The following is a 14,149-nucleotide window of genomic DNA, read 5'->3' as shown; positions in this document are numbered from 1 at the left end:
ACCGCCATGCGAAGGTCGAGGAGCAAGTGCTGGACCTGTATCACCCCTCTGTTGAGGCCGAGGAGCAAGTGCTGGACCTATACCACCCCCCTGTCCCCCCTGTCGAGGCCATGGGGCGGTAGCTGTACTAGAGGGCTTCTTGGGCCTTTTCTTCTTCCTGGGGAAATCCCTGGCAAAGTGTCCAATGGTCCTGCATATCTTGCATTGGTCCTGTCTGCCTCTGCCTGAAATCTCTACTCTCTGGCGAAAAAAGGAACCATCCGGGCGATGGATCATAACATGATCCATCTTGAGGTTAGGATCCTTACACAGGACCCTAACTCTAGGTACCCCATCAGCCTTGGTTCCCTCTGCTGCAGTCAATGGCAACCTAGGGAGGGGTGGGATCTCAGCAACTGCGCCAAAATGCTCCCCAATAACAGAAAGAAGTCGATGGTAAACCTGGGGAAGCCCGGGGAATCTGATGAAGAGAGAAAAGATTTCCTTATCTGCCTCCACTGGATCGAAACCAATATGAAAGGCTTCAAAGAAGATCTTCGTGTGCCCCAGGTGTAAAAACTCAGCCTTGAGTATAGTGCTCGCAGCCTCTGGAGTGTCAAAAACAACCTTGAAAAAAACCTCGTCCCAGAAGACGAACATCTAACAATCGTGGAGTGAGGTCTGGGGGGAGAGCTGCAAGCATCCAGTCTCTGGCTTGGGATCTGGAGGGGTGAGACCCGAAGATGCGTGCTAGCAACGTGGTAGAGCATTCAATCTCTACATCCTTCTTGATCTGCTGCAACTCGTCTTTAGAAAAGGTAATAGTTTTCGCGGCCGGTGGAGGTGGAGTAGGATTGGCTGACGGAGTATCCATCGCCAATCGAGGTGAGGAGGCCGACTCTAACAATTTGGAGGCTCCTTCCGCTCCAAGAAAAGCTGCGGGAGAAAGGGGGGTAGAAAATAGGGAAAGGAGGTGAGGAGGGAGCGGGGGGAAGGGGCGAGGAGGGGAGGGGTAAAGGGGAGAGGCTGAGAGGCTGAAGGGGAGGGGGCAGGTTGAGAGGGAGGGAGGGGGCAGGCTAGGGAGAGGAAAGGGAGAGGAAGGAGAGGCAGGAAGGGGGCGGGCTGAGGGGCAGGGAGGGGGCGGGCTGAGAGGGAGAGAAAGGCACAAGCCATCCTCGCCAGGACACTTCTGGGTTGGGAGAGCCTTGAGGGCTTCCCAGAGCTCCTCATTCGTGAAAGGCTCCTCCATCCTACTGCATAAATCCTACGAGACTACTGTTGGAACGTGATCCCAAACTACCTCTTGGGCCACAATACCAGCTGGAGTCACCCTCTCTGTCTGAAAGAGTTGGCTGTAAAAACCTGTGGTCAAGTCTAATATCTCCTGCGGGTTAGTGTGCATGATGCCCTGCGGATCCCGGAGAAGCTGCAGGTGTGTGCCTGTTGATCGGGGTCCAGTGCTCTAGAAGAAGAACTGCTTCGTCATCCTGTAGGAGAACTCAGCCTGCCAAATCTCTGTGTCTTGAAGCTCAAAGCAAGCGCTCTTGAACCTGTCACTAAGCCACTGAGAACCTAGGTCCTGCTCCCTGAGCCGTTCTATGGAGACCAGGTCTCTCCTCAAAGCCTACTCACGCTCCTGAAGATCCTCCTCCGCCTAAGGGCATGAGCTTGTAACTCCTAACTGCTCCTTTGGATTGCATCCGCCACCCATGAAGCCCAGTCCTTGCCCAGTGACATCTTTGACTGCTCCCAAATCCCTGCCAGAATCTCCTTGTCTTGCAGGAGGTCCTTTGGAATGCGGACTCCCTTCTGGGAGAAACCTTGGCGGGGCTGATCTAAGTGAAGTGATACAGGAGAGTGGTCTGACATCGTGGTACCTGCCAAAATCCTGGTAGAGCCGCCTCTGTGCACTGCCCAGTCCCAATGTAGAAACGGTCTAGTCCTCAAGCAAACCATCGTGTCTCCTTTGTCCGAAAGAGAAGAGGAGGCTGCTAGGTGTCCTGCTGAAATCTAGCTCTCGCCATGGGTCCCTACCACTGATCATGAAAATGAACTACTCCCAGGTGCTACGCTCTGATGCTGGCATCTCAAAGAAGGAGGCAGCGCCGCCTTGCTTGTCTTCCCCAAACTCCACCTTGTTGAAGTCCCCTCCAACAATCCAGGAGTCTACTTCCGGAAGACACTCTAGTGGCAGCCTCCTCCAAAAGGCCGGGCGGTGTTGTTTGTACGTTGGGGCATACACGTTCAAGATCCCAATCCTGGACTCTCTCGTCCTAACTCCCATCCAAACTGTCCGTCCTGGGATAAGCTCGCCCTGATCATAGACCTCTGGAGCCAAAGTCTATGAGACCGAGATGCAGACCCCTCCGCTCCATCCTACTGCAGGGGACCGGTCACTCCTCAAGACCTCTCCCTGGGAGAAGGTGGTGACATCGTCTGATGTCTCCTGCTGAGAACATATGCTCCTGGATCAAAAGGATGTCCACTATCCGCCCTACCACTGCCCTCTGCAACTCTTACCGGAGGATCAGGTACTGCGGTTGACTAGGAGTGCACGTTCCAACTCACTATGGTCTAGCTCATGAGGACAAGGGTGCAGAGAACAAGGCTCTCCTGTAAGTGGGTGCCTGTTCCAGAAAGAGTGACTTATGTGACTTTGCCGGGGGTTTGGAGGGCGAATAGTCTGTGTCTGTGCAACGAAGTACTAGGGTGGATACCGGCTCAATGCCGATCTTCCGTGCCCACTTCATCATGAAGGAGACTTCCACCCCGAACCGCTCTGCACACTTCTAGAGGGGCGAGTAGTATGCATGATCCACCGTTGCCTCAAGCGGAAATCTGATAACTCCTATTGCCAAACCACACATCAGCTCCTCTCACGTGAAGCTCAGCTGAAAATTCACCTCCGCACCATGGGCGTACCAAAGATCCGGTACCCGTGCTCCCATCCACTCGTCCATCATGCGTGAAATCCGATCTTCCATAATAGCATCAAACACCTCTGGGTCCACTTCTCCAACCGTGTGGAGGCAAACTGGAAACTCCAAATGGGGTGTGTCTGAGATCCCACTGCGCTGATCAAACCCCCCTTCCGTGGCTGCAGGATCATAAGTGTTACCTCCAACGGTAAAGGATAGGAGTCCGGGATCTCTAGGTAATTCCAAGGTCCCAACCTCCAGAAGCCCCGCAGTAAGGGGCGCCCAGGCTGTAAGTGGGGAGCTATTGACCTGGAGGATGAGCCTCGTCCCTATGCCTCCATCCCCTAATGGGCCTGATGCTGAGATGAGGGAGCAAAAGGGGACGTCATCTTACCCTTGCCTGCTGCTGGCAAGGGTGATGAAGCGGGGGAGGGGAGGGAGGCTGAGGAACCTGCTACTACAGAGGTGGAGAGGGGGGCGGCGTGTGCGGGAGGGAGGGCGGAGGGAAGGGGGCGAGTGGTAAGAGTGATCATAGCAGGAGGGGTGGGGGGGGAGGAGGGGGCGGGGGGAACCCAGGGGGGGGGGAGTGGAGGGGAAGGGGGGGAGGGATCTAGAGGGGGAGGGGGAGGGGGGGGAATAGGGGCGAATCACAGGCTCCCCCTGCGGGCCAAGGAGGATGGGGCTCTGCTCCACGAGTGTCGAGGTAGTGTCAGGGGAGCTCAACTGAATGAGGAATACGCCTCTTCCATAGATGATGACCTCCTGGATCATACCTTACAATCAAACAAACTTCCATTGATTAGGCAGGCCACATGACAAAAGCCTTTTAGATGTTTAAGAGACCAACAATGGCATGTCACTCGTATAGCTTTTTAGAACAACCTTTGGGCCGAAGATTGGTCATATCGATGTTAAAATGGATGCTATTGAAAATCTAGAGAAAAATATATCACTTTCAATACCTTGGGACTCCCATAGATTAGAACCAAGCTTTCAATCACACAATCCCCACACCGCGCTATATCCTTCCCAATTGATGTAAAGTCGAGGTAGAGTTGATGCAATGAACTAAAATGTATTCTCACAAGATGTCTGTTTCCATACTTATAAAATGAAAGAGATTACACCAGAATTGGACGAGTCATCCTTTTTTTCATAGATTTTTCTTAGGATGTCTAGGTATTTGATGTCCTACAAGGTTGTAACTATGCATGATTGTCGAAGTGTCAAGTTTTGATAGACCATTTTGTGATAACAAGACTCTTGTTAAATAAAGAAATGCCAATGACCTTCAAATTTTGACTTACGCAAATATATGTATGTTGTCTGAGATAAGAGTTAAAGAAAATTAACTAACATACAAGAACAAATCAAATATCTCACCTAGACACGTTTGCAAATAGGATGATTTTCTCAGTGTCACCTGACTTCATCAAAGCCTGTTCAATTATAGAATTCATTTTTTGGTATAAAACCTAAAATATAATTTTTTGCATTACATAGTACATTAATTTATCATAGTCAACACCTTTTTAAGTTAACAAAATCAACATATGTGATGCTCGTTAATATTCAATCATTGAATTAATAAGTCTGACGCTATGTAAAAACTACACAAAATTTAGAAATAATATTAAGACATAGCTTGCATATGCTCCCCCCTCACTCAGAGTTTCCTTGACTCCAAAAATTTCAGCCCACCCTTTAATCACTTGTCTATTTGTGTCACTGATTTTCTCTCATCTTCGTGCTATCCTCTCATGAACATCCCTATTTGTGAGGATGTGTCAGATATCCCTATTTGGGAGGATGGGTCAAACACATGTGCAATTGGTACCATGGTCTATCGGCCTATGGCTGCTTGAGGAGGAGGCATGTCATGTGCCTAGAACTACTATATATACTATTCTTTTACAAACACCCCTATTTTAATAGGATATATCAAACACTTGGTGCAAATGGTATCATCAGCCTATGGCTGCTTGAGTGAGGAGGCATGCCATGTGCCTAGAACTACGTATATGCATAAACAACCAAAATGACAATGGAAACAACTACACTCGATACAAGTTCATCTAACAAAGAGTTAACGTTAGCAAATCTACGACCAATAAAGGATTGAAGATGACATAAATATGGATGGCACAAACAAACACGGTAAGAGAACAACACAACTCTCTTTTTGGAGAAAAGAACCATTTGCTAAATGCACAAAAAAAAATGTCAGCTATCTGTAATGTTGGATAAGTGTGGGAGCAAGGGAGCTGAAAGTACTATTGATTAGATTGAATGACATGACTAGAACGTGTCACATCCACCAAGATATATAGTACACCAACAAAACTGCTAGGGAATAAACCTCCACTTTTTAGAGTAAAATGTGCTCCAACCATGTTCCTTCATGATCACCGATACTTCCATACCATAAATGCTTACAAATCCCCATAGAGTGATGCGGTGATAAGTACGAGGTAAGAATGTGACATCAATCGCCAAAAGGAAGTAAGTTTTAAAGCTTGTGAAAGCCTTTAAACTTTTCACGAGGCAAAGTCTTGGTGAATGTATTTTCATGTGTATGCACATAGATTATTCTCTCTTGCAGAAAACTCTCCTTGACATAATGATAGTGTTCCCAATGTGCTTTGTATGAGCATGAAAGATAGGATTCTTTGCAATAACTGCCAAAACACTCTGACTGTCAGTGTAGATAGAGGTAGCACACGCTGTCCCATACCCAAATCTGCATATAACCGTCTGAGCCATACACACTCAACAATGATTGTGAATGCTGCCCTGTATTCAGCTCACAATTAGAAGTGGCTATTGAAGGTTTCTTGCTCAACCAAGAAATGCATGAACACCCAAGAAGAAGAAAAAAAACAAAAAGTGGACACTCGTGTGTCAAAACAGTCGGCCCAATTTGAGATGCAAAAAAGCGTGCAGCTGTGGATTTAACCCCTCGGGGATAGAAGGTCCTAACTACCCTGCAAATAGCGGAACATCCACTTCACACCCTGCCAATGCTTACTCCTTGGGCTATGCATAAATCTACGCGACTGTGACACCCCATATTGTATGTCCGCCGTCGTGTTGCATAAATCAATCAAAACAGCACATAGCTTGCTAATTTAAGTATGGAAAGTGCGCCCACAACCAGCCTCTCGAGTCAGGCCTATACCATCTGCAATAGCTTCTGCTTCAACTTTTGGGTCTGCTCCTGCAAGCTTCTCTCCACAATGGCAGGAAAAACGATAGAGCAGCTTTTTTTAGCTGAGCGGCTATTCCTTGACTTTGTGTAGGACTTTATAGCCATGCAACCTGCAAGCTGTTTGAGCGTAGAGCTACAAGGACGTTTAAAAAGGACATGTGTGTTGGAATATGAAGCCAAAGTGAGTAAAAAATGAGTGTACTAGTGGTTTTATAGTCTAGTGAGTCCTAGACATGCCACGTGTCATATTGCGAGATATCCCATAGACATTGTGACTTTCTAGAGGCACACTATATATTGTTGTACTTGTCTATTATCTAATATATCAGTCAACATCAAGCTATCAATACATTGTGAGTATTTTGGTTATTGCCTTGCACTTGTACTTTCCTTCCTTTCCATTTTGCCTTTCATTATGCTTTCCATATTTCCATTCCGTTCCTAGCTAGCTACCATGTCTCTTCATATGGTATCAGAGCCTTCCTTCCTAGCCCTTCCCTTCCTCCTTGCTTCTCCATGAGGTAGAGGGTGGCCGGAAAGAGAAGCTGCCCTCTCTTCTCTTGGAGGAGCTCCCCTTCCCTACTCCTCTCCATTGAAGGCTTCATCAACATTGGGATTCTCCTCCAACGTTGTCTTCTCCAACTTGAGCTTCTGCCACCTCTCTTCCCTTTCCTTGGTGAGCTCTTCTCCTTCTGGATCTAGAAGCAAAATCACGACTTTGTGTCTTCATGAAACTTGTAGAGGACCTTGAGCACTACAATTCATCATTGCAATCTGAGTTTTCTATGAAAAGATATAGCTCCTGCAAAAAGTGACGAAAATTATTCCTGCACGCGGATTTTGTTCTTGAGTTGACGGGATGATAGTTTCCAGCCTACTGTCACTATCTTGATCTCCACCTCCATATTTTTCTGCTCCAGTTGGTGCCCACAAAGCTAAGCTATAGCTGCCCATGCAGCTTCTCCTGCTATCCACGTAGCTATCCTCTCTGCCCGCCATCTAGCTGCCCACGTAGCTGCTCCTGCTGCTCACACTTCTCCTATTGCCCACAAAGCTCTATCTTCTCGCCATTCGAGCTGCCACATTACACACCTCATCCGCCTTCTATAATGGTGTGTAAACTCCATACTAATTTGCAGTAAGAAGATAAAGAAAAATGATCTTGATGTGAGGTACGGTTGCTTCTCGACTTCTCCGATTACTTCTCTGATCGCCCGTGGTGCTAGGCTTGCACATTGAGTGACTCTACTAGTACTTGTGGCACCTCCGGCCTCTACATCAATTTTTAGGTGACTCCCCATCTTCTATCTTGAGAGTCATGCCATGACCGCTTCATGTAGCTACCCCATGGACTTCACCAACACATATTTTGGGGCATCCATGCCTAGTGCTTCATCGACATTGTCATCGACTCACAGGGATGTGCACACATGTGCAGTGGCTACTTGGAGGACATCTCTTACTCCTAAGAGATCTTTTTTTATTATTCCTACAACTTGATGTATTTTGGGGTCCTCTGTCCTGGGTAGTCCCCCTAAAATGATATGTATCGAGTGTTTGGTTGTCATTGAGTGTAAAGGTCCTCTACCTTGGATAGTCCTCTTAAAAAGATGTATTCGTTTTTTTATTTTGGTGTGTGGCTTCCTAACATGTCCTGTTATGAAGCCAAGGGGGGATGTACTGTGGGAGCCATGTATTGGCTTTGATAGCATCTATACCCTTTCTACTGTAGAGAATAACCAATAAAGATGCACTTTTCAGCTTTTGGATCCAACTTGGTTTAGAGGGGGATGTATTGTGGGAGCCATGTATTGGCTTTGATAGGTCTCGTTATCAGGCCTGGCCGAGTTCTAGGATGTTGGTGTATTCCTAGACCGATGAGCTGGTCATGTAGCCATGCTATAACGTGAGCCTCTGAGCATGTTGAGTCTCAATCCATGAGAGTGCTTGGATCAACCTCTGAACACGCTCAGACTTTAGCCTCTGAGTTAAATAGAGTGCACAGTTTGATGACCGTCATTGTCATGTTCTGTTCTTGGTTCCATTCCAATAGTGCCTCACCTTAGACCGTCATTGTCATGTTCTGTTCTTGGTTCCATTCCAGTAGTCTCTCACCTTGTCTTCATGGGGGGGTGTTAGAATATGAAGCCAAAGTGAGTAAAAAATGAGTGTACTAGTGGTTTTATAGTCTAGTGAGTCCTAGACATGCCACGTGTCATATTGCGAGATATCCCATAGACATTGTGACTTTCTAGAGTCTAGTGGCACACTATATACTGTTGTACTTGTCTATTATCTAATATATCAGTCAACATCAAGCTATCAATACATTGTGAGTATTTTGGTTACTTGCACTTGTACTTTCCTTCCTTTCCATTTTGCCTTTCATTATGCTTTCCATATTTCCATTCCGTTCCTAGCTAGCTACCATGTCTCTTCAATGTGGTGGTAGAATGAACGATAGAGTAGCTGGCTTGAGCTCAGCAGTTGTTCTTCAAGGAGCGGTTGAGTCTTTGAGCTGAGTGGCTATTTGTTGGAGTTTTGTGTGTGAGAGAGAGAGAGTGTGTAGTGTGTGTGTGTGTGTTAGGTGTGTGTGTGTGTGTGTGTGGTGTGGGTGAGAGTGCATGGTCTGGTTAAGCTTGTGCCCAAAAAACCTCTATGTGAGACTATGGACGACTGGAGACCCATCACTTTGATGCCGGTTATATACAAACTGATTGCCAAGATGTTGGTACATCGGATAAAGGATATCCTTCATGAAGGCCTTCATCCTAGGCAATATGGTTTTGTTCCTAGACGGCACATACATGACAATATCTCTAACACTATCATCGCAATGGAATATGCAAAATATTCAGAACAAGATGTGTTGGTCATGCAGGTGGATGTGGCTAAGGCTTTTGATACAGTACAGTGGGATTATGTTTCTCAAATCATGTTAAAACTTGGTTTTGGGCCAAAGCTAGTTAATGTCATATATTGGCTTTACTCAGATTCCACTGCTCAATGCTTTATTGGGAATCATTTGTCTGAGTCTTGGACTCTCGAATGCTCAGTTCGACAGGGATGCCCTCTCAGTGCTTTGCTCTATGCCATTGCTTCACACCCTTTGCTACTTTATATGGATCACATGGTTGATACTGGATAGCTAGAGGGGCTTCAGATTTTTGGTTCACGACCCTTTCTTGCACAGGCCTATGCAGATGATTCATTCTTCATGCCAAAGAATAGTCCTTTGGAGATTCGCCTCTTGATGGATACCCTTTCAGAATTTATTTTTTTTTTCATGAAAAAGACTTCTATTAAGTAAGAACAAAAACCCGCGAGAGCAAGCTCAAAGCGGAATACATCATTAAATCATGAGGATAATAAAAAACCCCCTCAGAGTGAGGTGGAAAGAAACCAAGGCTGAGGCTGAAAGTGCCATCTCAACCCTGTAGTAGATTCAGAGAAGAAAGGAGAATCCTTCCATTCCCTGAAGAAAGAAGCCCTCCTAGCTGAGGCTGCACGGGAGTCCCCCTGCATGCCCGTCCATACGGCCATCAGAGTGTGTACGATGTCTGTCCAGATACTAGCCAATGTGTGCGAGGGATGAACCTGAGTACCCTCCATAGCCTCTGTGCATCTGGATCTCCAGATATGCCAGGCTGCTATGCTCGCTATAATCTCCCAAGAAGTATCCACAGAGGCATGTACAGCTGTAAAAGGACGGTGTGTAACCACATCCAACGAGCAGAGCTCAACCCGATGATGTCGAACTGAAATGGCCCGGGAGGAGTCAAGTCCCTCATAGAACACCTGAGGTCCTGTAAGAGAAAGCCAAGCCACCGAGCCCCAAGTCATAAAGAGTGGGGAATGGGCAAAGTGACTGAAGATCCTGGCTATCCCCATCCAAATCAATCTCGCCTGTCTGCAATCCCATAAGCAATGCTGAATAGACTCCGAAGCAGAAAGGCAACGAGGGCAAGTAGGGTCGGCTCCGAATCTGGACCTCCAAAGGTTCACTGCAATCCCTCCATGAATAGAAAGCCAAAAGAAGATAGTGATCTTTCTATTCCTGTGGGATTTCCAGAGCCTCCTCCAGAAGTACCTCTGCTGATCCGCAGTAATACCAAAAGTCTCCCAATGAGGAACTCTGGAGGGTCTCCAACCTCTACTACTGAGCTGAAATCTCCTGGCATTACTGACCGTGTAACTAAAGAAGGGGATGGTCTTCTCTCGATGCCCCACGTCAATCCACTCCCACTCTCCGGGGTCCCACTGTAAATACCTAATGGAAACTCCTCCATAGAGCCAAAGTCTCCAAGACCCGGTGGAGAGTAACTGGGGGTCAGGGTCTAAGAACCACTCTGAATCTGATCCCTGCATCAAAAGGCCTACGACCCTGATAGGCTGAAAAGCAGACTCAAGCAATATATCATCTGTAGATCTGAGCAATCTGCCACCATCCTGGACACTGAAAACCAAAGCATCCTCCTGTGCACCTCGGAAGGCTAAGACCTGAAGTGGAACCCCGCCTCTCGAGAAAGTACCTGCCCAAGTGGAGGTAGTGAGAGGCATGTCATCAGTGTCTATCCAAGCCTCTGGAAGGGCTGATTCAATCTGCAAGATCCTCCCTGCACTCCCTCTGAGATGTCCTATCAACCCTGACTTGGTTTCCTCTGGAAGCCTACGGAAGGCTTTCCAAGATCCCAAAGAAGAAGCAGGTCCCCTCTCCCACCTGGCCCACTGCATGTAGAGTGAGGCACCCAGTGGTCTGCCACGATCATCTAAAATACTGTCGTTCCACATGATGGGCTGCCTATCAATCTCTTCCCGGGAGGAAGGAGGAATCCTCCGAAGAGAGCTTCTGAAACTAGCCCAAGCTTTCAGAATGGCAACCATGAGAGGGGATGAAGGTGATCTGAGGTGTGCTGAGGTGAAAATCCATCTAACACTGCTCATCCAGTCTCCTCCTGAGGAAGGTGTGCACCTCTGTATGCTGCTGATAAGAAAGTCCTTCCACGGTTCCTGTCCTGGCATAAGTCCTCGCACCACTATCTTGCAAAGTAAGGCTCTGCACTGTAAATCTGGATCAATAATATTGAGACCCCCATCCTGTGTAGGGAGGATGAGGGTCTCCCAAGCCACCCTGGCTAAGGCATCTGCTGTGCCATCAAGTCCACTCCAGAGAAAGTTCCTGATCGGTCTTCTGAGCTGAATGATGCAGTCCCTAGAACGGCACCAACATGAACAAATAAACCAGGCCGTGGCCAAAAGGACCTGGTTGACCACCACAACTCTAGAGGCAAGATCCAGCTTGGCTGAGCTCCAAAAGAGAAGCTTCCTTCTGATGCTCTCCAACACGGGAGCAAACTGCTGCGTGGTAGAAATACCCAAGCCGACCTGGCAGCCCAAATACCTGATAGGCACACCCCTCTGAACCCAAGTGAACCCTATGTCAAGTCCCCAAACTGGAGTGTCCTCATCACTGATCCAAAAGCCATTGGATTTATGCCAATTTATCTGCGCCCCTGCCGCCAAGCAAAATAAATCCAATGCTGTCCTGAAAGAAGTCAATGTCTGTGGAGAGGCATCCAAATAAATCGCTGTGTCATCAGCCAACTCACTGTCAAGCAGCTCCTCTTCTCTTCTGATAGGAAGTCTCAGCCCAAAGATGTCAGCTTGAGATCTAACATAGATGCTCATAGCTTCGGCCACGAATAAAAAAAGGAAAGGAGCAAGGGGGCATCCCTGACGGACTGATCTCGAAATCTGAAATCTCTCACCCCTTACCCCACCAATAAGTACCTGGCTATGGGCTGACCTGTACAAAGAGGAAACACCTCTGATCCAAACATCAGTGAATCCAAAGCGTAGTAGGGTGCCCTCCAAAAAACTCCAATCTACTCTGTCATAAGCTTTTTCAAAATCCAACAGTAGAATGGCAAGATTCTGGCCACTCTGCACGGCCCACTCTGAAGCTTCCCAGAAAGAAAAAATGTTATCAAAAATACTTCTGCCATGCACGAATCCCGTCTGAGTGTCGTGGATAAGATCAGGGAGAAGTGGCTGCAATCGGAGGCTGATCGCCTTGGCCAGAATCTTGTAACAAGTCCCCAGAAGTGTGATAGGCCTCCACTGGGACAATAAATTTCTGCTACCTCCTTTTGGGATAAGGTGGATGAGGCCCTCTGTAAGCGATTCAGGCATCTCGCCAGAGTCCCAAATGGCCTGCATGGCTGAAGTAATATAGTCTCCAATCATATCCCAAAATGCAATGAAAAAAGACGGAGTGAGGCCATCTAAACCTGGGCACTTGCCCTTGTGAAGGGCTGAAAGTGCAGTCCTGAACTCTGTGTTGGTGAAAGGTGCGTCAAGTAGAACATGCAAATCCGGATTCACCAACACTGGGATACTCTGCCAAATAGCCTGTCTAGCATCCTCTATATCGTGTGTCTCAGGATCAGCAGTAAGGAGGGTGGCATAGAAATCTGAAGCTATGCGTAAGACGTCATCTGGCTCTGTCTGTAAAACCCCATGTGAGTCAATAAGCTGAGATACACTCTCTCTACTATGTCTAGGGCCAAGAGTAGAGAAGAAGTGTTTATTGACTCTACCACCCATCTGAATCCAGAAGGACTCCCGTGCATGAAAGGCATACTCTGCTCTCTGATCAAGCAATAACTGCAAGTGAGCCCTCGCTGCAGCAAGGCGCTCCTGAATCCAAGCATCTGAAGGCCGTTTCTGCTCTTCCCTCTGCAAAGCTGCTAACTGCTGGCGAACACCAATCTCACGTCTGAGAATATCTCGTCTCCTGGTAGAAGCAACTGAGCAGTAAAAGTCACTAATACCAGAGAGGGCAGCGGCTAAATGTGAAGGATGTGGCTGCCCTCCCTGGACATGAGCAAACCATACCCGTAGGGCTGCCTCTGTAAGGTCCTCCTCTGTGTAAAAGGCATCTGGGATCCTGATGCTGGCTGATCGGCCTCTCAAGTGAGGCTCTGAGATAGCCAAAACAACAGGGAAATGGTCTGAGGTGGAAACCCCTGCAGCAATGCATACCGATCCCCCTCTGTCAAGTGCCCAGTCATCTACATAAAATCTGTCAATGCGTGCATGAATAGGCATCTGTTGCCTCCTGTTCGACCAAGAGAACAGGAGGGACTGTGGCTGAATAAGAAAGGCATCATCACACCAAGTATCTCTGCCACAGAAATGGAAAAGGAAGGCATCCCAAGCTGCTCTCTCCAAAGAGTGAAGTCCGCCTTCTCTACCCCCTTTTTTGTCTGAAGGTAACTCGACCATGTTAAAGTCACCTCCAATCACCCAAGAATCCACAATGGGGGCCCAGGAGAGCAAAGTCTTCCACATAAGGACACGTTCCCCTCTAATGTTGGAGGCATATAGGTTGAGGAAGCCAACCTTACGCCCTCCAATCAAGAGAATAATCCACTGAGCTCTAGAGGGGATAATGACTCCGTGCCCAACAACTAAGGGGAGAACCGACTGCGAAACTGAAATAGAAGTGCCTCCCCTAGTGCCCAATGCAGGCGACCAAAAAGTATGTCCTGAGAGCAACTTGCCTGACTTGGCACAATCTCTATAATCCAGCTTGTGCTCTTGAATAAATAATATATCAATGGGACCACCAGTAACACCTGGATGAAGCTGATCCCGGATCAGCTGTCTGCGGCGGCGATGTGGGACGCCACCTAGGCCCTGTATGTTCCAACTGATAATCCTCATCGACGGGAGGATGTAGAGTGGAACACCTTACCCGACCTAGTGGCGGAAACAAACCCCTCAACAGGGGAAGACCTCCTGGATGGAGGGAAGGAACCCAGTGGAGGAAAGTCAATAGGGGAAAGAATCCTGGCACCTGAAGAAGAAGCCCTGTCAATAGGAAATCCAACCACTGGCTCCCCAAAAGTAGCGGGAACAAACTCCTCCTCTGGGAAATCTGAACTCTCTGCCAAGGCTGAAAATGAGTTCCTGTGGAGCAATCCAGACACCGGAGTACGAAGGATCCCTTGTGAGGGAAGAGGATCAACAGTGTAAGCTA

The 14,149-nt window shown here is 47.7% G+C and overlaps 1 protein-coding gene across 1 annotated transcript in view; it reads right to left on the bottom strand.

The window, feature by feature from the left end:
• Window positions 1–14,149, bottom strand: part of LOC147899042 (uncharacterized) — a 268,788-nt gene that overhangs the window by 88,020 nt on the left and 166,619 nt on the right. Inside the window, exon 20 of the mRNA XM_087378195.1 lies at window positions 4,281–4,336. Within this exon, the coding sequence (XP_087234321.1) occupies window positions 4,281–4,336 (56 nt within the window). The remainder of the gene's footprint in view (window positions 1–4,280; window positions 4,337–14,149) is intronic.

This window comes from Dipteris shenzhenensis, chromosome 8, assembly GCF_047967505.1.
Source record: "Dipteris shenzhenensis isolate YYH24624 ecotype China chromosome 8, Dip_SZ_1.0, whole genome shotgun sequence".
Classification (NCBI taxonomy): Eukaryota; Viridiplantae; Streptophyta; class Polypodiopsida; order Gleicheniales; family Dipteridaceae; genus Dipteris; species Dipteris shenzhenensis.
The sequence above is the reverse complement of the archived record's forward strand: the minus strand, read 5'-3'. Positions and strand labels throughout refer to the sequence as shown.